The 23,964-nt window shown below is 40.7% G+C and overlaps 1 protein-coding gene across 1 annotated transcript; it reads right to left on the bottom strand.

The window, feature by feature from the left end:
* Positions 1-18,452: 18,452 nt before the first annotated feature.
* LOC126782141 (probable sucrose-phosphate synthase 1) lies at positions 18,453-23,964 on the bottom strand. The gene is made up of 13 exons (XM_050507315.1): positions 23,776-23,964; positions 23,594-23,686; positions 23,043-23,299; positions 22,861-22,924; positions 22,042-22,740; positions 21,801-21,920; positions 21,476-21,607; positions 21,135-21,311; positions 20,619-20,672; positions 20,474-20,536; positions 19,411-20,361; positions 19,167-19,294; positions 18,453-18,770 (listed from the first exon to the last, which is right to left on the bottom strand). The coding sequence occupies exons 1-13, from the start codon at positions 23,962-23,964 to the stop codon at positions 18,497-18,499; spliced, it is 3,201 nt and encodes a 1,066-aa protein (XP_050363272.1). The 3' UTR covers positions 18,453-18,496.

Here is a 23,964-nt window from a genome sequence, read left to right as displayed (position 1 = left end):
TCTGGCTACAAATTAAGCTCTTTTTGTTGGTGTTCTGGTCTTGAGATAAATAAGTGATGTTTTAGCAGGAAGAAAAATGGTGAAGGGGAAGAAGGAAGAAAAAACTAGTGAATGTTACAGCAACTCCTATTTGACAATGACTAAATCAGATACTCTGCTGCCCTTTATATATATAGAGGATGGGGTAAAAAAAATTGTTGGGAAATTAATAAGTGAGGATAAATATGAAGAGAGTATACATTTCCGGTTTGTTGCAGTAGGAGTCTCTCAGTTGTTAGGAAATCCCTTTGTTTTTGCTTTAGTTGCAACCATGATAAATTTCAGATAGATTCTTGAATAATTACGGTAAAACAAATGCAATTTTTTGTATATGGACTAAAATAAATGAAAAATTAAGATTCTTTGGAGATTAATCCCCATCGTTAGGTACAGTAGAATCAAACAGATTATTGTGTTCAACCACATATTCGTGGCTGATTTGGTCATGGAGTTTCTTCAGAGCGTTCCTTGGAGGCCGATTTCTCTCGTGTTTCTTCTGCTCTTAATTTTGATCTCCTTAGAGCTGGCTGCTCCGGAAGATCTTCTTTATACTTTATTAATTTAGTATAAAAAACAAAAATGATAAGTGAAATACCCCTTGAACGTACATATCTAACATATTTTGACCAACTACAGTTGATACAGATTTTTTTTATTTAATTAAATAAAGGCTGGTGCGGTTGTTGTCATATAACAAATATTTAGGATCGTTCCAAAATACAAATAGAAAACAAATGGCAAACATGCATATCCAAGTGGCCGGTAAGCCTTCTAGCTCTCCTTTTGTATTACTAAACACGCATCTAATGAAATTTTTGGTAATCTCTGTTGAGCCTGATGTTTTGGTCATGTTGTGTTAATCTTCTTTTATCATTAGTTGCCACTACATACAATCAACTCAAGTTTCATTCAATTAAAACCATGCTATAAGGGTTAAATACATAGACAACTCAAACATGGAGGCGTTCCATGGCACCCATTTGCCCCCAAGTAGCTCCGCCTCTGCTTAGTTTGATGATTCTATTTAACAAAAAAAAAAAGTTAATTGACCTTAGTTTTTGCTTTGTTTTTGTTCATGTGAATGAGTAGGCAGAAACAAGATAGATGTCAAAAGTCAATTATTATTTACACAAAGTCTCTAGTACTATCACAATCCCGAAATTCGAATGATAAAAATTCGAATTCGAAGTTATGAAAACTCTAAAACAATCTCAAATATATTGAAATCATCCTATAGTAACAGTGTATCAAAATTGAGTTGACAGTACGATCCAGTCGACTTGAATAATACATAACCAGTTTATACCTCAGTATTATAACAAATAGAAATTTAAAATTCACTCAATCCTCACCACAAACAGAAGAAAAAAATCTTCAGAGTAAATCCTCTAAATCTGCTAATCCCCACTTGCAGAACTATCCCCTACACCATCAAATTGGTGCACCGGGATTGTAAACACAAACCCGGTAAGCTTTTCAGCTCGTATAACTAAACCAACAGTATAACATATATCACATACAAAAGAAATATGACAGATAACATTTAAAGACAAGCATACTCATGAAACACTGGATGACCCATCTGGTTGTCAAATATTATTTAAAATATGTGTACTCATGAGACATTGGGCAACCCATCTATTACCCAATATCATTTAAAAACATGGGTACTCATGAGACCCAGGTACCCATATGTTATCCCTTATGCAGTACACCGACAGACACTGGGCAACCCATATGTTATCCAATATCAAACCGAAATATGGGTACTCATGAGACCCAGGCAACTCATCTATTATCCCTCATGCAGTACACCGACAGACATACTAGAGCTCTAACTGATCATAACTGACACCCGGCTAAGGCTTGGTTCCGATTACTACCAACAACGTCTGAAGACCAGGAAACGTTTTAACAAGACTCAATGTTAAAACCACGTACAATATAACAATCAACACATGTTTATTGTACTACAACCATGTAACTCTTGTACAACGATATAAATATAGTCACCACAATATAATCTCATTTGGAAATAAAAACCGTAACATTATATAATATAGCAACCCATATATATGTATCGTATTTACCATTTTTGTACACATACACAACCACTATATTATATAGATGTCACAGTTCACTCTTTTTAAGAAATCGTAAATATAAGTCACCACCAAGGGTAGACTTATCATAGTGAGATTTACTCACTTTTATTTCCTGCGTGCAACTTCAACGACACCGAGGGTGATTTCCTCACTCATTTCATCGACCACCTAATAGCATAACAACGTGCTTAGAAAACGATACGTAAAATCACAGGTGACGATTCATCACAGCTAAATCACTGTTCATAAATCACTGTTCAAGAAGTGTTCATAAATTACTGTTCACGCGCCGCCACAAACGGTCGCGCGTAGGCCTCACGCGCCGCCCAAACAACCGCGCGTGAACTTGTTTGCGACCACATCTGTCATAGTTACGATTCATGCCAAATGAATTCTAGTCCACGAACACGGCCCTCTGAATCAATAGCATTATTTAACAATTTCACCCGTCTGCCCACCTGCTTCCTCCCGCGGTCTAACGCCGTCTCTCTGCCACCACACTTCCTCCCACGCTCTGCCCTAGGCGGTGGATGCGCACCACCGACTCCTCCGTCCAAACTTCCTAAAATTCACACACATCCAACAACAAAAACGTAGATCACAATGTCACGACCCCGAAATTATAAGTATGAAACTCAAAAATCGAAGCCATGAAAAACTCTAAAACAATCTCAATAAATCGAAATCATCTTATCGTCACAGCGGATCGTTACTGAGTTCATAGTACAACTCAGTCGAATTGATTATTACAAACCAAATTTATAATTAAAGCATTATATCAAATGAAAATGTAAATATCCTCTCAATCCCCACCACAAAATAAAATAAGGCAACTTCGAAGTCTTCAGAGTTGTCCGTTGATTTTGTTAATCCACACCTGCAGAACTATCCCCTACACCATCGAATAGGTGCACCGGGATTGAAAAACACAAACCTGGTAAGCTTTGCAGCTCGTATGAGTAAACGAAAAAATAACATGCATAGTAATACGAGAGTAAATATTGAAACATCCAATTATAGATGTACTCATGAGTCAAAGGACAGCCCATCTGGTTATCCAATAATATATGTAGATATAAGTGTAATGACTCGATTTTCGGAATCAAATTATTTGAATTCTTTGGATTAAATAAAGTTTGTAAAATTAATAAACTACATTGGTTTCACTTCGCAACATTGTCAAATCGAAAACATAACCGTCGTCGGAAATCTCAATTTGAAAAATATTACGTTTCCGCGACGCGGGAGTCGATTTTTACTCTGTCACTCGTTTTCGAAAACTTCCTTCACGAAAGTTGTAGAGCTCGTCAATACGAGTTCGTAGACGCGTCACGTGTCCTAATCAGATGTCGTACGTGAAAGTTATTAACGACGTTAGTTAGTTTCCGATTTGGAAAAGGGTATAAAAAGGAAATTTTAGGGATTAGGGTTTCCATTTTCGGAAACCCCTCACCCGCCTCCTTCCCCCTTTCTCTCTCTTCTCTCTCCCTCTCTCCCCGACTCTCTCTCTCTCCGAAATCGTCGCCGACGATCTCGCCAACCGGGCGGCCGTTGTAACGACCCTAAAATTTCGAGCTTAAAAACTCAAAATTTTAAAGTCGTGAAACACCAAAACAATCTCAACGAATCGAAATCATTTTAAATGCACAGCAGATCATCACTGAGTTCTCAATACAACTCAGAAAAACAATTATTACAAACCAAATTTATAATTCAGCATTACATAAAATGGAAATGTAATAATCCTCACAATCTCTGACAAAACTCACCAATAAATCCTCACAAATTCTCACACACAATTCTGAAATGAAAACCACACCACAAGCAGGATAATGAATAACTTCGAGTCTCCGGAGTCGTCTCTCAATCTCCACTAGTCAACACCTGCGGAATTATCCCCTACACCATCGAATTGGTGCATCGGGATTGTAAACACAAAAACTGTAAGCTTATAGCTCGTATGAGTAAAATGAAAATATAATTCGCATATCAATATATACGAAAAATAACAAATCAACAAATATAAATGCACTCATGAGTCAATGGACGGTCCATCTGGTTGTCCCAAAAATATGTGAAATGAAAGTGCTCATGAGAAATCGGGCAACCCTTCTGGTTACCCAAATACATTTATAATACGGGTACTAATGAACGCTGGTACACATCTGTTACCCCTCACGTAGTACACCGCCGATATTGGGTAACCACCTGCTACCCAACATCCAAAAATATGAGTACTCATGAGTCGATAACCACATGTTACCTCACATGCAGTACTCTGGCAGACAGACTAGAGCTCTAACTGTATCGTAACTTTCGCCCGGCCAAAGGCTAGGCTCCGACTTGCCAAACACGTACAATAAACTCACATCATATTGTACAAAAATCAAGTCCGAAGACAAATCAACATTTAACAATCTCCATGTTAAATTTACGTACAATAATCTCACCTCATATTGTACAAATCAAAATCACATGCTCGATATATAAATCTCGACATCAAAATGACATCATCACGATAAAATCATAACAATATATTATATAGCAAACTATATATACATGTAACTATTTACCTTTTATACAATGTATATATAATCCGTTATATCATATACATGTCATATTTCATAAACACGTCTGAAGACAAAACGTTTAACAAACACCATGTTAAAAACCACGTACAATAATCACACCTCATATTGTACAAATTAAATCATCTGCTCAATATATAATTATCGTCATCGAAGTGACCAATTCATAACAGTATATAATATAGCGAACTATATATATATACTTATTACCATTTATACTGTATATATGTAATTCACTATATCGTATACATGTCGTAATTCAATATTAAAAACTCTTGCAAAAATCTTGAATCTCCGCAAGGGTAGATTCGTAAATATGTGAGATTTCACTCACCTTAACAACTCGAGCGTAATTCCACAATTTCCGAAGATAATCATTTCCTTGATTTATCGACCACCTTTGAAAAGAAAAGAAAAGAATTTAGAAACGTTTCGTAAACCTTTAAATGTCGAAACAGTAATAATAAGTTACTGTTCAGCAATTTCTGGTTTTACGAATTTACTATTCACGTATGTACTATTCACGTATTTATGTACAAATACACATCAATTACGTATCCTTGTACGTGTACATACTGTTTACGTATTTCTGTACATACAAATACTATTTAATGTAAATACTGTCTCAGTAAATAATAATTACTGAATTACCCTTCTGAAATTACTTTTTACATTTACTGAAAGTAATTTACATTTACATTTACCGTACGTAAAAATAAATTACAAATTTACCATTCAGAAACACTGTTCACGTGCCGCCGCACGTGGCGGCGCGTGGGGTACACTCGCCACCTTTGGCAGGCCGTGCGTGGTGGTCACGCGCCACTCACTGTTGCAGCGCGTGGGGCACACGAGCCGAGCCCAAAACTGGCGCGTAGCACGCCACCGCCGCCCTATTTCTCTCATTTTCTTCCTCCTCTTCCTCCCCACGGCCTCACGCCGCCCCTAGACACCTCCACGCTCCCACACGCGCCGCCTAAGGCAGCGGTGTAGTAGCTTCGCTCGAAAGCAAGGCTGCTACGCTTGTCCGAAACAAGCACCTCCTTAAGTAGCTTACCTTCGGTTAGATTCCCACAAATCCAAACCAAATCCTCCAAAAATCATCAACAATCCATCACAACAATCACACAAGGTTAATCCTTACCTCAATCAACGTTTTGGACCGTCGGATTCATCGGAGGAGTTCCAAAAATCGCTGTGAGGGCTCGGGTTCGAGGGGAGATGATCGCTGGCGTCGCTGCTCGAGGTGAGTCTTCCCGTGGGTTGATTCGTGTCGTGGAGAAGGAGGGCGAGCTCGTGGTGGTGGCGCCGAGCTCCTGCGATGCCGGCCACGTCGAAATCGACGAACCCGAGGTCGAGCTCCGTCGGCGCTTCTCGATCCCCGCTCGGGGTGCGTCGCCGCTACCACCGGTCGCTGCGTTGTGGTCGCGCGGTCTCAGTGACACCGGCGGTGTCAAGCACGAAGGCCGGTGGAGGGAGATCGCCGGCTTGGAAGGAGAGGGTCGGGGAGAGAGAGTCGCGAGGGGGAGAGAGAAGGGAGGGAGGCGTGGGCGAAGGGTTTCCAGAAATGGAAACCCTAATCCCTAAATTTTCCTATTTATACTAGTTTCTAAAATCGGAAACGAACTTCCGACGTTAATAACTTTCACGTACTTCTTCCGATTCGAACGTGTGAAGCGCCCACGAACTCGTATCGACGAGCTCTACAACTTTCGTGAAGGAAGTTTTCACAACCGAGCGACAGAATAAAAGTCGATATATTCGTTCGAAAACGTAACGTTTTTTTCTAATTAAACTTTCCGAGAACGTTTCCGTTTTCGTTTCATAAGGTCGCCAACAATCAAATTCATTCTAATTGAATCTCACAACTTTATTTAATTCAAATCAAACCAAATATCGTTTTGAAAAATAGGGTTATTACAGCCGTGGCCCTCACCGCCGGTCGCAAGAGCTCCATTTGAAATAATGCGTGAATTTTAAATTGGTTTTGTAATAATCCATTTGACTGAGTTGTACTATGAACTCAGTAGTGATACGCTGTGACGATAAGATGATTTCGAATTATTGAGATTGTTTTTTATTTTTCATGGCTTCAATTTTTCATGGCTTCGATTTTCGAGTTTCATACTTAAATTTCGGGGTCGTGACAGTTGGGATCAGAGCGTAGGTTGTGTATTTGGCGATCTATCAATATCATCCAGGAGCGATGGCCCGACTGCATCGGACCCACATCACATGCTATTCGGTATTGATATGTCGCGGGGTACGCAAGAGTGTTAGGAGCCACACCTTAAGGTTTGGTCCTCTAGTAAGTATTGTGATAATACTTTGATTATTCACCTTCTTTCTGAAATCTTAGGTTAATATATGTTAGATCTATTTTATTCAGATTCAAGACTTCAAATGTATTGACTAAGTGTTTAAATGTTTCAAGGTGATGAATTTGGAGAAAGGCCGCGCGTAAGGCCGAGGATGGGCAAGAGACCGAGGCCGAGCTAGAGCTGGAGGCCGAGTCCGCAATGTGGATAATCTCTATGAAGAGGTGGCGCCACAAAAAGAACAGGTTGACCCCGCAGCAGTCATTAAAGACGATGGTCGTGTGCTAAAGCTGATCAAACACATCAGTAGTTTGTCAGCGCCATCATTTCATGGGGGCCTGGATCATATGGTAGCGGATCACTAGATTGAGAGTATGGAAACCTACTTTGAGATAATGGTGTGCTCTGAGATAGAGAATAGGATGATAGCCACTTTCTTCTTAAAAGATGATGCTATGGATTGGTGGAAGAGCACGAGGCGGACTGTGGATGTGTCTACCTTGACCTGGGATGGTATCACGGCACTATTTCGAGAAAAGTACTTTCCAGCTACAGTACAGGAGGATTTAGAACTTGAGTTCCTTTAGCTAGTACAGGGAGATTTGACTTTCAGGGAGTATGAGGCCCGTTTTGCATAGTTGTATCAATTTGTCAGACCAATAGGTGCAACCTCCTTAGCTCAGAAGTTTCTACGGGGACTTAAACAAGAGTACAAGACCATCATATCAGCACTTTGTCTGCCCACCAAGGAGTTGATGTATGTGAGTGCCCTGAATTTGGAGCAGTGTAATAAGACTCGCGGAGGAGATGTGGAAAATAGAGATACGAGAGAAAAAGGCAAGGCAATTAGTTCAGGCAACGGGTCCTCAGGACAAAAAGGTGGATCTTGGAAGAGGCCGAGACCCTATTACTAGACTCCGGCTAAGGCAACATCTCCTTCTGTTAGGACCGCACCTGTTAGACCGATGGCAGCAATAAGGTGTTTCGTTTGCAACGAAATGCGGCACTACGCCACAACTTGTCCGAAATCAAAGAGAACATGCTGCTATAAGTGTGGGCAATTGGGACATATGGCTAAAGACTGTACCCGACCTCTGCAGGGTATACAGGAACATCAGCAGAGACAGTTACTAGCGGGCCAAGCTAGAGTGTTCGCAGTAGGTCAGCGAGACACATGAGTGGAATGTACCTTATCTATTTTTGAGTACCTTGCTAGAGTAATGTTTGATACAGGAGCATCATATTCATTTATTGCTAGTTCGGTACTGGAGGTGTTAGGATCCTCTTGGAAACTCGTTATGTGTCACTACACCCCGTGGAGTGTCCTTCGAGCTGGAGACAATCTGTAAGGCTTGTCCTATTGTGATTGGAGGTAGAGAATCATCTGCTTCTTTGATAGTGATTCCGGACCATACCTATGATGTGATCCTAGGAATTGATTGGTTGAGGCCGCAGCACGCAATGATTGATTGTTTTGACATGGTGGTGTTCTTCCATAGGCCCGAAGAACCAGTGTTTCGTTACTGTTTCCTCAAGTCAGATAATGCCATGAGAATAGGAGTTTTGGCACATGTGGAATATGTAGATCAGAAAGTGACTATTGCAGACATTGCGGTAGTATTTGAATATAGTGAAGTGTTCCAAGAGATACCGGGGTTACCTCCACGAAGAGTTGTAGATTTCTACATAGATGTGGTACCCGGTACGGCATCAGTGTCAAAGGCGCCTTATAGAATGAGATAGAACGAACTTAAGGAGTTGAAGGTGCAGATAGATGAACTATTGGACCAAGGGTTCATTAGACCTAGCGTCTCACCCTGGGGAGCACCGGTTCTGTTTGTGAAAAAGAAAGATGGTTCTCTGCAGTTTTGTGTGGACTACAGGGAACTGAATAAGGTGACTATCAAGAATAGGTATCGATTGCCTAGGATTGATGACTTGTTCGATCAACTTAAAGGAGCTACGGTGTTCTCTAAGATTGATTTGAGATCCGGTTACCATCAACTCCGGATGAAGGAATGACATATATAGAAGATGGCTTTTAGGACCCGGTATTGACACTATGAGTTTGTGGTCATGCCCTTTGGTTTGACAAATTCACCATCTGTCTTTATGAGTTTGATGAACCAAATTTTTAGCCCGTACTTGGATGAGTTAGTCATGGTGTTTGTGGACGACATTCTGATATACTCCAAGTCTCAAGAAGAGCATGTGGTGCATCTGAGGACGGTGTTGCAGACCTTAAAGGAAGCAAGATTGTACACCAAATGATAGAGCGTTTTGTTAGAACGTCTATAAAATACCTTGAAAAAGATCATCGTTAGTATAGAATAAGCAGGGATCGTTCAGTCCGGGGAATCAAAAGGGCCTCAACACTTATCATGTTATTGGGGGATTTGGGTTTGGATTCTATAACTACTACTTAAAATAAATCTTAAATTACTTATATACAATTAATCAACCATTCATCACATAACCAAAACACGAATTCTACTCAAAAAACATGTATAACAAGTATAGAACAACATATATGCAGCAAGTATTTTCGATTCTTCTTAGTCCATTTCAATTCCAATTCTAATTAGAGTCTGAAACGGTTCATCTAATCGTTAAGACTTCTTAATTATTTAGAATCAACGAAGCGTTCAATCCTAAACATATGCTAAAAAGAGTTCAACATAACGAAGCGTTCTAGTTAAACAACAAAGTAGCACATAAGCACATTAAGTCGAATTGGAGACATGTAAGCAAGCATAGTGTCACTCATCTTGATTAAGCATGTAAATTCCTAGAACTATCACAACCCTAAACAAGTATCAATAATTGAAACACGAAGCGCATATTCAATCAATGAACACTTTGGTGAATGAAATCGCAACCTTAGGAGAACCATGGCCTTGGCTTCCTCAATGCATTGATTTAGATGCACAAGTTCATGGAATTAATTGAAATAAAACCTAAATTAATTTCAAAAATCCTACTACCCATAGCTATTATACACGGATTCATACATCTTTCATGAGTTTATACAATCAAAACATAAAACCAAATAAGTCTGAATTTATGTTCTTCATATATAAAACCGAAAATAACATTCAAGAATTCATACAATAAATTCGAAAATTGCAGAAAACCTAAATAAAAATTACAAGCCATGGATGAATCACACATTAGAAACCTTCTAGGATGAAGCAAGGATGAATTCAAATCGGAAGAGGAGGAAGATGAGCACGGTTTTGTGGTGATGGATGAAGATTTTGGCTCGAATTTTCTGGGTATTTTTGGGCAGCAATTCGGTTGTGTTTATGAGAGAATGGTGATGCAAATATGAAGGGAGGCCGAGCTATATATAGAGGAAGGAGGAGAGGAGGGGCTGCTAGGGTTTAGGATAGGCTGATCTATGTATGCACGGTTGGAATTTCTTCTTTTTAATTGGATCGAATGGCTGCCCTTGCTTTCCTTTTAGAAGAAGCTCTTATCTCCTATTTCTTCTAGGGTTACACGGCATGAGCTGGACTCTCCTTCTCATGGGCTTATTTGGATAGCACGGCAAGACTTCTTTCACAAGCTGAATTGGATAGCACGGCAAAACTCCTTAATTTCCTCAAAGATCATGCACGGCTTCTCCTCTTTTCTTCCTTGAATTATCTCTTCAAATCTGAAAATAAAAACCGAAATTAATAAGAAGAGATAATCTATTTCGAAACTTATGTCTTAATCTAGACATTTGTTGTCTTAAAAAGACATATGTAATAGATGAGCTCAACTAGATTAGGAGAGTTTCTAATTTGCAAAAAGGAAACTTACTAGAATAAGTAAGTTACTAGAACAAGAAAGTTCATTTAGGAAAGTTTCGTAATAAGAGTTTGAGTTCAAGTAGGACTTTCCAAAATGGTACGTTTCCTAGTCTAACAAGGATTTCTAATGCAAACATGACTCTCAAGATATCGCCAATGCGACAAAAACGTAGAAAGATGAAGACTCCTAATTCAACTAGGTTTCCTAGTCCTATAAGGATTCCCACTCAAACTAGGACTCTAGACTAATTCTTCGTTTTTAACTCGTTTAAGCACAAAAACACATCCATAACCGTCCTAGACTCCTGTAGTGACTCAATGACTCGATATTACAACAATAAGGGTTAAGCAAAGTACAAATGGAGGTAAAAACGTATTAAGAACGTAGCACAAAGTGCTCCTATCACCAAACTCGAGAAGTGTGAGTTCTGGAAGGAAGAAGTTAAGTTCCTTGGTCATGTAGTCTCAAAAGATGGAATATTAGTAGACCCGTCAAAAGTGGAGGTAGTAAAGAGTTGGAGTCGTCCAAAGAACCCTACAAAGATTCGTAGTTTCCTTGGTTTGGCAGGTTACTACCGGAGGTTTATCGAAGGGTTCTCTAGTATTGCACTGTCATTAACCAAGTTAACCAAGAAGGACGTTCAGTTTGTGTGGACAGAAGCATGTGAAGAGGCTTTCAACAAACTAAAGACCAGCTTGACCATGACTACAGTGTTGACGATTCCCACTAGTGGGGGCGGTTATGTCATTTATAGTGATGCTTCGCTCCAAGGCTTAGGTTGTGTGTTGATGCATCATGGAGGAGTGGTCGCGTATGGCTCTAGATAGTTAAAGGTCCATGAGAAGAACTACCCCACTCATGATCTAGAGCTCGCGGCAGTTGTTTTTGCTCTAACGATTTGGAGACATTACTTGTATGGTGATAAATTTCAACTTTTTTCTGATCATAAGAGTTTGAAGTATCTATTCTCACAGAAAGAGTTGAATATGAGGCAGAGAAGATGGATGAAACTCCTCAAAGATTATGACTTCACATTGGAGTATCACCTGGGAAAGCAAACGTGGTGACTGATGCCTTGAGCAGGAAACCGAGAGGTGTGATAGCTTCTCTTATGGTTCAAGAATGGATTATGCTCGAAACTGCATCAGAATTTGACTTGGTGCCATCGAGAGGAGAAACAAAGGTCTTTCTTGGTAGTGTCTCTGTGCAACCTACATTAATCTCAAGGATCATCCAGAGTCAGGCACAAGATAAATTCTCACAAGCTAAGTTGGCAGACCTTGTAATAGATACACTTGATGAATATCCTTCCGAGTGGAGAGTTGGACCCGATGGAGGGTTGAGGTTTGGGACAAGATTGTGTGTCCCAGATTGTAATGATCTCAAGGAGGAGGTCATTCACACGGCACACCGATCTCGTTATACCATCCATCCAGGGAACACCAAGATGTACAAGGACCTATGTAGGCAATTCTAGTGGAACGGGATGAAGAAAGACGTGGCTGAATTTGTATCAAAGTGTCTTACGTGTCAGCAAGTGAAAGCAGAACATCAATGACTTGCTGGCATGTTGAAGCCATTGACTATTCCTCTTTGGAAGTGGGAACATATATCTATGGATTTTGTGACTGGACTGCCTAAGTCCAAGAAGGGACACGATGCGATATGGGTGATTGTCGATCGGTTGATGAAGTCGGCACATTTTCTTCCAGTGTCAATAAAGTACTCGGTGGACGTGCTAGGGAAGCTATATATGGATGAGATAGTGAGACTTCATGGAGCTCCAGTTTCTATTATTTCGGATCGAGATGCACGTTTCACGTCGAAGTTCTGGGGTGGTTTGCAGAAGGCTATGGGTACTACCTTGGATATGAGTACTGTTTCTCATCCTCAAATGGATGGACAGACAGAAAGGGTGAATCAGGTGATGGAGGATATGTTGAGAGCTTGTATGCTTGATTTTAAAGGAAGCTGGGAGGATCACATGAGGTTGATTGAATTTGCTTACAACAACAGTTACCATTCTAGCATCGGCATGGCACCTTATGAGGCTCTTTACGGTAGAATATGCAGATCACCTATCTGTTGGGCCGAGGTTGGCGATGAAGCACTAATGGGCCCGATCATTCGAGACAGGATCCGAACTGCACAGAGTAGGCAGAAGAGCTATGCAGACTTAAAAATGAGACATGTTGAATTCGAGATCGGTGATCATGTGTTCTTAAAAGTCTCACCTATAAGGGGTGTAGTGAGATTTAGCAAGAAAGGAAAGTTGGCTCCAAGGTATGTTGGGCCCTTTGAGATCCTTGAGAAGGTAGGAGAACTAGTCTATCGACTAGCCTTGTCTACCAGCATGTCGGGCGTTCACAACGTCTTCCACATTTCTATGTTGAGGAAGTATGTACCAGATGAGTCGCATGTGATTGATCATAGCACCATAGAGGTGAAGGAAAATGCCACATTTGTTATTGAGCCCTCACCGTGAAAGTTATTAGCGACAGAAGTTAGTTTCCGATTTAGAAAAAGGTATAAAAATGAAATTTTAGGGATTAGCGTTTTCATTTTCGGAAACCCCTCACCCGCCTCCCTCCCCCTTTCTCACTCTTCTCTCTCCCTCTCTCCCCGACTCTCTCTCGCTAACCGGCGGCTGTGGCCCTCACCGCCGGTCGCAAGAGCTCCGTAAGCCCGACCACAGCAAACCTCGAGCAAGCCGTGACCTCCCTCGCCACCGTGAAGCTCGCGCGACTCCCTCCATCGTCCTAACTTCGTCGTCGGCGAGACCAGAGCACGGAGGCCGGATCGCCATCACCGTGATCCTCGTCGCCGAAGCCACCTACTAGGAGATTGGAACTCGGAATCGCGCTGCTCCTCATCCTTCGAGAAATCGACGATCGGCGGTCCAAACTTCTCCGATGACATTCTGGTGGCTCCAACGTGCGATCTAGGTAAGATTTGTTGTAATTGATGGTTGAGATTGATTGTTGATGGATTTTGGGTCGATTTGGTGGAGGATCGGAAGAGGTGGTGGTGGAGAGAATACCGCCTCCTTAGGCGGCGCGTGAGGGAGCGTAAGAAGGGTAGGAGGCTGCCTTGGGCCGTGGAGGGGAAGGAAAGGAGGGGTTTTGGGCGGCGGTGGGCAAGCCACACGCGCCGGTTCGAGCGGCGCGTGAGCTCCACGCGCTGCCACTGTGGAGAGGCGCGTGAACCCCACGCGGCGCCACGTGAGGCGGCGCGTGTACATTGATTTTTAAAACAGTAATTTTTGTAAAAAGTCATTTCTATACGATGAATGTAAAAAGTAATTACGTACAGTAAATGTAAAATTATTTTACATACGGTAAATGTAAAATTATTTTATGTACAGTAATTGTAAAGTTATTTCTGAAGGGTAAATCGGTATTTAATATTTACTGAGACAGTATTTACGATGAAAAAGTAGTACTCGTACAAGAATACGTAAATAGTATGTACTTGTACAGTAATACATGAATAGTATATACGTGAACAGTAATTTCATAAAAACTGAAAATTGCTTAACAGTAAAACATTAGTACTGTTTCGGCATTTGAGGTTTTACGCAACGTTCCTAATCACATTGTATGCAATCTAGATGATAGACAAAACAAGTAAGGATTTGCTTTCGGAATTGTGGAAATTACGCTCAGGAAAATAAGGTGAGTAAAATCTCACAATGACGAATCTACCCTTGCGGAGATTCATAATTACACTTAATTAAAAATAATGAACTATGATATGTATATGATATAGTGGAATGTGTATGTGTATAATTGGTAAAATAGGTACATATATATGGTTTGATATAATATATACTGTCACAATTTTCATTTGCGAATGAGTTCATTATAGCGTTGATATTTATTTCTTTGAGCATGTCACTTGGATTTGTACAATAACATGTGATGATTGTTTGTACGTGGTTTTAACTCGAGTTGTGTTAAAACGTTTTTGTGGTCTTCGGACATGTTGGCATGTCGGAACCTAGCCTTGGCCAGCGACAGTTACGATACAGTTAGAGCTATAGTCTGTCTGCCGGTGTACTGGCATGAGAGGTAACAGATGGGTTACCGGCTTATGAGTACCCATATTTTTGGATATTGGTTGCAAGTGGTTGCCTAATGTCACGCGGCGTACTAGCATGAGGGGTAACAGATGAGTACCAGCACTCATGAGTACTCGTATTATAAATGTATTTGGGTAAACATATGGGTTGCCGATTTCTCATGAGCACTTATATTTTTAGATATTATTGGACAACCAGATGGGCTGTCCAATGACTCATGAGTACATTTATAATTAAATGATTTCATGATTTCACTTTTGTATTTATTTACGAGCTATAATGTTGTTTTACTCATACGAGCTGCAAAGCTTACCGGGTTTGTATTTACAATCCCGGTGCACCTATTTTGATGGTGTAGGGGATAGTTCTGCAGGTGTGAATTAGCAAAATTGACGGATAACTTTAAAAAACTTCGATGTTGTTTCATTTTATCTTGTGGTGAGGATTGTGAGGATTTTACATTTCCATTTGAAATAATGCGTGAATTTTAAATTGGTTTTGTAATAATCCATTTGACTGAGTTGTACTATGAACTCAGTAGTGATACGCTATGACGATGAGATGATTTCGAATTATTGAGATTGTTTTTGAGTTTTCATGGCTTCGATTTTCGAGTTTCATACTCGAAATTTCGGGGTGGTGACAATAAGTGCTCATAAGAAACCAGGCAACCTATCTGTTTACCCAATTACATTTATAATACGGGTACTCATGGGATCCAGGTACTCATTCGTTACCCCTCATGTAGTACACCGCTTGGCATTTGGCAACTCATCTGTCACCCAATAATCCCAAAAATATGCGTACTCATAAGCCGGTAACTCATATGTTACCTCTCATGCCAGTATACCGGCAGACAGACTAGAGCTCTAACTGTATCGTAACTGTCGCCCGACCAAGGCTAGGTTCCGACATGCCAACACATCCGAAGACAACAAAAACGTTTTAACATAACTCAAGTTAAAACCACGTACATAACAATATTCACATATTATTGTACAAAACCAAATGACATGCTCAAATAAATAAATATCAATTCTATAAAAGAACTTATTTGCAAACGGACATATGATAATATATAATATAGCAACCCATATATATGTATCGATTTTACCAATTATACACATACACAGCCCACTATATCATATACATATCATAGTTCAATCCTTTTAAATAAGTGTAATTATGAATCTCTGCTAAGGGTAGATTCATCACTGTGAGATTTTACTCACCTTATAATCCTGAGCGTAATTCCCACAATTCCGCAAGCGAATCCTTTATTTGTTGTGTCGATCACCTAGAATAGATAAGAAGTGAATTTAAAAGAGTTACGTAAAACCTTAAATGCCGAAACAGTAATAATGTTTTACTGTTCAGCAATTTCTGGTTTTAACGAAATTACTGTTCACGTAATTAATATTCACGTATCACTATTCAAATACGTACTGTCTATGTATTACTCTTTGTATAGGTACTGTTTACGTATTCATGTACACCAATGTACTATTTATAGTAAATACTGTCAGTAAATAGAAATCATTGAATTACCTTTCAGAAATTACTTTTACAATTACTGTATGCAAATTATATTTACTATACGTAATTTACTTTTTACATTTACTGTACGTAATTTATTTTTTTATAATTACCGTACAGAAATCACTTTAGCAGCGCGTGGGGCACACGCGCCGAGCCCAAAACCGGCGCGTTGCACGCCACCGCCGCGCCCAATCTCTCCCTCCTCCTTCTCTCTTCCTCCCCACGGCCTCACGCCGCCCCTAGACTACCTCACCCTCTCACACGCGCCGCCTAAGGCAGCGGTGCTCAACCCTCATATCCACACCTCCGATTCTCCTCAATCCTTCTCCAATCCATCCAGAAATCTCCCAAATCAAATCCAAACATCCAACAATCACAAACCACAATTCAATTACATTAATTTTTACCTAGTTCGAACGATGGAAACTCGATTTGACGTCGGTGATGCGTGAGAAGCCGGCGACGTCGATTCGAGCAGCGGTGAGCTTGAGGGTTGCTGCGGAGGTCTCGCGGTGCTTCCAGGGTCAGGCGGTGCGGGACAAGGCAGCTTGGAGGCGGAGATCACGGTGCGATGCAGAGGGAGGCTCGGGGAGAGAGGAGGAGGTCTCGGTGGCGAGCTAGCACGTCACAAGCTCGGGGGTTGGAGAGGAAGGTCACGCGATCCTTCTGGGCATGGCGGTGCAGGCCACGGAGGGCTGAGGACGGAGATCGGGGCGGAGAGTGACTTGAGAGAGAGAGAGAGAGAGAGAGAGAGAGAGAGAGAGAGAGAGGGAAGGTTTCGGGGAGAGAGAGTCGAGAGGAAAGAGGGAGGCGGGCCGAAAGGGAAAGAGAGGGTTTCCAATTATGGAAACCCTAATCTCATAAATGCTCTATTTATACCAGTTTCCAAATCGGAAACTAACTTCCGACATTAATAACTTTTACGTACGATATCTGTTTCGAATGCGTCACATACTCACGAACTCGTATCGACGAGCTCTACAACTTTCGTGAAGAAAGTTTTCGCAACCGAGCGACGGAATAAAAGTCGATAATTTCGTTCGGAAACGTAACGTTTTTCTTATTAAACGTTCCGAGAACGTTTCCGTTTCCGTTCCGTAAAGTTGCAAACAATTATATTCATTTAAACTGAAATTCATAACTTTATAGAATTCAAATTAAATCAAATAATGTATTGAAATTTAGGGTTATTACAGCGTGGCTTCTCGGCGGCGATGGGGGTGCGTCACCTCCGCCGGTTGGAGCAGCAGGCTGTGCGCTCCTTGTGAGTCCGATGGTGAAGGCCACGGTGGCCGGAGGTGGGAGATCAGCGATGGTGAATTTGATGAAGGAGGGTCGGGGAGGGGGAGGGGGAGAGAGTTGCAGGGGGGTTTCTGTTTTGGGAAATTAGGTTTTTTTCTCAAAAAATTCCTTTTATACATTTCCGAATTCGGAAACCAACTTCCGTTGATAATAACTTTTACATACGACGTTTGATTAAGGTGTGTTGCATGTCCACGAACTCGTATCGACGAGCTCTACAGCTTCCGTGAAAGAAGTTTTCAAAGATGAGTGACGGAATAAAAGTCGACTCTCGAGCCACAGAAAACGTAACGTTTTTGAACTTAATTTCCGAAATCAGTTTCGTTTCGCCTGACATCGATGAGAATGCGTAAAATGCAATTTTACTCAAATTACCAAGCTTAATAATCTACAAGAATTATACGAATTAAACCCGAAAATTTGGGGTATTACAAGTACACTAGTAACCAAGAACAACATCGAAGTGATCGAACCTCCGCATAATTTTCGAGGTCAGTTTCGAATGTAACAAAACTTAAGAGGTTGTATAAGAGGGTCACAGCAAAAACCAGATACGCAAAGTTGCTTATTGATATGGTGCAGTAATACTAGAGACATGGAAGAAACTGAAGTTTTAAGATAGAAAATGCAGGCTGTATATGGTGATTTGTTCCAGGCGTGGGAGATGAACTAATTAATGTCCATAAGGAGAAACAGCTTCCTAATAGCTCATTCATAAGGGGCTGTCTACCCCTTGATGATCTTTAGTTTCACAAGTGCTGCTTGAATGTCTTGTTCAGAGCAACCTTCGCTTTGAACAACATTGGCACTGCCAACTGGAAGGACATGTTCCAAAGGAAAATTTCGGTTAGCATGAAGCTTAGAAGAGCTGCTTCCTACTCCCTTCAGTATAACAGTTTTGTGTACACCACCAAGCAAGCCTTCGTAGTCTGTGTCGCCTAGTTCTCCCACAAAGGCAACAATGCTTGACAAGTCCAATCCCCACCGGACATACAGATACCTAGAGAGACTACAAGTTAGTAATTCATAATTGTAGTACAGATATACAACATGCACAAGAATAATTTTCACAACAATTCCTCAGAGAAGCAGAGCATTGTCAGCTACTAAAGATAAGCAGGATATGCTTATAAAATTATAGGGAATTACACGTTCCCATTCTATTTTGCTTATTATCTTTTTGCTTCTATGTACAAATGTCAGTATCTGTTATAATTAGTTTTAGTTTAATCTTATCTCAGCATGTGGGGCATACAAATAATAAAAATGAAGCTAACAAAATCTGTAAGTTGTGAAACAAGAATGACTTGCAGGGCCAGTGTTCTAAATCGAAACAATGCCGTACTTAGCATGTATTAGCCAGCAGAGACGAATGCATGGTAAAAGGCTTTTATACCTGAGGGCTTGTGATCTAGAGGCCAACACAGGGATGACCTTAAGCTTCATACCGTTCCGAGAATATACAACATTGCATCGAAGAGCCTGAATTCTCATAATTTTCCGGAGTTCCTTGACAGGGGGAATCTACACATGTTGATATAATTCACATCAGAATACTTTGAAAGAAAAAAAAAATCTTCCTAGGTAATGAAGTTATGTGAATGGAGAAGGTTCATGAATGACATATAGAAATATCTTACTGATGGTGGATCTTTCACACTAAATGCATAACAATGCTTAGTTGTTCCTGGCTCATCTGCTGCAACTTGTCCATCTCCCTTTTTGTCATTGAAAGAAGCGACCCAACGAACCAAAGTCTTTCTCAGACCTTCTCCACCCCAACGGTATTCAGTGTGTGAACGATAATCCAAGTCTACCACAAAGGGAAATCCACAAGGACTATCCTCGGAGCTTGAAGATGGATAGTAGAGCTCACCACCACTGCTGCATATAAAGCCGTCAAACTGTGATGGGCTCAAACCGCCCGTGACTAAAATAGACTGAATTTCTGATATGGAATAGGCTGTTGCTAATATAAATCCGACAGGTCCTGCATATTTTTCCTTCGATACTGTCTCAATAACCTTTTCAATGATATCACAGAACTCCGAGGCTGCATCACAGTCCACAGCAATAACAAACACATGCTTCCTTTTCCTCAGTGCAGGAAATTTACAAGCACCAGCAGTGTCTTCTTTCTCTGTGGCACCAGCCTTTTGACGGCCCTCTAGAACACCCTTTGACATTGTCACATCCACATTCTCTTCTTTAACTTTTCCCTCAGCGGCATCATTTTCTAAAGAATTATCAAGAGTTCCTGCCCCTTCAAGTCTCTCACCATCCAAAGACATAGAGAGCTTCAAGTTCAAAGATATATCTTTTATATCCCTTAAAGAATCACCAGGTGATGAATCTGATCCTGAAGAATCAAATTCAGCTGCAGTTCTTCGCCACTGTGGCTGCCTTGGTTTGCAACTGGTTATGCGAGTTAAGTAGGTCTTGCAATGCTCTGGCCATGAGAAAAGGTGAATGTTTTTTAGTCCATTGTGTCTGCATCTTGCCCAAAGATGCTTATCCGAAACAAGGTTCAGAAGAGCATCAGCAATTGACTGCTGATCATGGGGGTCAACTAGCAAACCATTATCAAGAACCTGTCACAATTCAATTGTCTGTTTTAGGTATATATAAGGTAACTACCATAAGCCACTAAAAGCAATATGAAGCCTTCGATATAAATAAAAATGTCTACCAGGATGGACATACCCGATGTATATCAACAGGACCCCCATTTTTTGTGGCAACAATAGGTAAGCCATGAGCTGCTGCCTATTCAAAAAAAAAGTCTTTAAGTTGTATTTTTATTACTTACCATCTTAAAGAATTCATCTGATAAGATAAAGACATGTACCTCTATTAAAGTAAGCCCAAATGGTTCAATGAAAGCTGGATTGATGAAAACACCCTGCAAAGAAACCAAAAAATGAATAGATGACCAGCCATATAATTGTTATTACCAGAAGGTCATTACTAGATGTAGGCTGAACTTAGATTTTGTGACAGCATAAACACCAGAATAAATTTTTTTTTTTTTAAAAACATAAGGGAAGCCAACCAATTAACCTCCTACCTCCTAATCATAACATGAGAGATTGCCATTTTTATGTTCAAGTAAGGCATAACAACCTCTAATATAACCAATTCTAACTGGGAGATGACATATTTTTTTAGCTGAGCAGAATCTTGACTTTGAGATCAAGTAACCCCAGTTTTCACTGAGAGCAAAGTTTAGCTTCAACTCAACTAAGAGAATAATTTCCACAAGCACACGTAGTTAAGTTTGACTACATCTTAAACTTGATATAACTTTAAGTCTGATTAGGCAGTAGTTAGCCTAGTTGTAAGATTTTTAACAGATAAAAAGTACCTTGGTTTTTGCTGCAAGACGATAGATGTCAGGAACATCAGACTGCTTGTGGTGCTTGGGATATGCCACATGACCATAGAGATCATACCTGTCAATCAGCTTTAAAATGGAAAGAAGCACGGAGGCATTTGTGCTGGACATTTCATCAATATCATCGCGGTTTCCCATAATTAATGTCTGCAGTGATGCAAAATGTGAATGCTCATCCTCAAATATATAGTTACACACCCACACACATAAGTAATTGGTTTTTCTCATCAACTGAACAATGAAGCTTCATCTATTTTTCAAGGGACTACTTCAGGTACACATATGAATGTGCAGTATGAATTTGAACTTACAAGGTTAGCAAGATCCCTCAATGGACGACACTCTCCAAATGCTTTAACTAAAGTCGTGATATTTTTCTTAGGATCCGCCCTGGCAAGAGCAAGTATCATAGGTTTGCGTGGGTTGGTAAAGAAACGCATGATCTGTCAACAACAAATCATTAGTCTTACATCATAATCTAATTACTAGTTCACAATAGGGGGGGGGGGAGAAAGAAAGAAAATGTGCATCTCAATCTGTCATTTCATCCCATGAAAGATTGAGCATCAACATGCCGGTTGATCTCTTTGCAGCTGGAACGAAGCCAAACTACGAAAAAGAAGAAAGAGTTATAACCTCTGACCAAATTGGCAGGTCAGGATTAGCAGACTTATCTTCATTTCTTTCCCCATCCCCATCTGCATCACCATCAGCAGGTGGAATAATATGATGAAATTCCATTCCAGGAGGTATAACCTAACCACAATACCAAGAATTGCAAGTTCGTAAAAATTAACACCAAATATAATGTGTTTTAACTGATAAAGGAGGACAAATATTAAATGGACTTCAGAGAGATGTATGTTTTGATACTTACAACTGTGCGAGGCATAAACCTGCCATGACAGCTGACACCCCTTTTTATTCTTGCTCTCAGTTTACGTTCTAGTATTGGATCAAATCCATCATACAAGTTCCATTGCGAGTCTATCTCCTGTCTGGTGCTGGTTATAACAATCTCAGAGGCATCAAGTGCTAGTTCCTCTGCTTCTATCCTTCTCAAAATTTTGTATGTTGTATTTATTTCTTCTCTTGATTGGCGGCCTTGTTTCAAAAGTTGCTCAAGCTTATCTCGTCCAAGTGAGTGACCAGTAAATAACATTGGGACATTCAAGGCTCCAGATAGAAGAGCAGCAGAGTCACCTGCATCTGCATAGTGTCCATGAATTGCCACTGGCCACACCTGTTCCCCACCTCCAATCTGCTCTCCAAGAGCTTTGGACAACTGTATAATATGGTTAAGCGCTCCGTCTACAAACTCAGGAATGTGAGGCCAAAGGAGTTCTTTTGGAACGTATTTATCTTTTGGGCCAAATGGTATACGCACTATATAAGCCCCACTGCTCTCCCCACCCTCCTCTTGTGGATTATCAGAGTTTACTGGATTCAACATTTCAGTTGGTTCCCCATAACTCCAATCCACATCTGGAGCTGAAACTTGTCTTGTTAGTAAATCAACGCGATAAACTCCAGGCATTGAACCCAAGGCCCTGGCAAGTTCCACGACATACTTGACCTGTAAACAATCAAAACAGATACTCCAACCAATTAGTAAACATATTCGTAATCATCAACTAAATGCAATACACATTGATAATAATAGGGAAAATAGTATATGTCTATTTGCAACTGTTACCTGCCCGCCGGTATCAGAATCACGACCAAGCTCCATATTTTCACCACGTATCAAGCCATGAAGGCTGCATGATCAAAGACTGCTAGTTAGAAAGCATCACTAGGTAGCAGGAATGCAAAAGACATCATGAAACTAAAAACTTCGATTGAATCAAGATACTAAAAAGCAGTCGAGCTCATTGCCTTATTAGTACTATATAGAATTTCTTCTCCTTCTGATGAGCAGCCCAGTTCTCCATCACATTGTCCATCACATCCATAGAATTTAGCCTACGCATTCTTCCTGCTCTAGTGCTATCACCATGAGACGAAATATCGCCAACCGTGTCTCTACTCTCTCCTTCCGATAAGTCCTCCGACATATCCTCAGTCGCCTCTCTCCTTCCCCTCTCACGCTCCAGCCGGCGGCTAGCTGTTCTTTGAGCTTCTTCTCCCTCAAGCTGATCAAGTAGTACAACAACACCACACACAACCATTTCAATCCTCAAAACACTGAACACAATATATTGGCTATCACTAATCTTTGTATAGCTAGCTAGCTTGATTATCACACACAAGTCCTCTATTTAAATTAAAATCCATAACTAGTATGGAAATTTTGAACACTGATTCTGTAATGAAACTAGCTCACTGTAAATAATGAAACAGAAATTCACACGTTTTGTATGAGCATCAAACAATCAAATTAGGCATATATAGAAAAACCAATTGGAAACTTCTAGACGAATTTAGACCTGCTTCTTTTTACGAGCGAGATTCCAAATCCGCCAGCACATGTTCTCCAGCCTCGTGTTCCTCTCCTCGCCGCTTCCCGCCGTCGCGGCAGCCTGAAAAGAAAACCGAACCGGCGATCATAAAATCGAACGTGAAATCGAGAATGGAAAAATGAGATTGGGGGAGTCGGAAATGAACATACTCGAACCCAGGAGCGGTGGAGATCAGTCTCATCGTAGCGAGTGATGACCTCTTCGACGAAGTAGCGAGTGGGACTGAACCGACCTCGTTCCCGGAGCAGTAACGACGACGACGATTTGGCGTCGTCGAGGCCGGGACCGACGTCGAGAATCGCCTCTAGGTAACTGTTCACCCAGTCATTTCCCGCCAT

Source organism: Argentina anserina, chromosome 2 (assembly GCF_933775445.1).
Source record: "Argentina anserina chromosome 2, drPotAnse1.1, whole genome shotgun sequence".
Lineage (NCBI taxonomy): Eukaryota > Viridiplantae > Streptophyta > Magnoliopsida > Rosales > Rosaceae > Argentina > Argentina anserina.
This window is presented reverse-complemented; position numbering and strand designations above follow the sequence as displayed.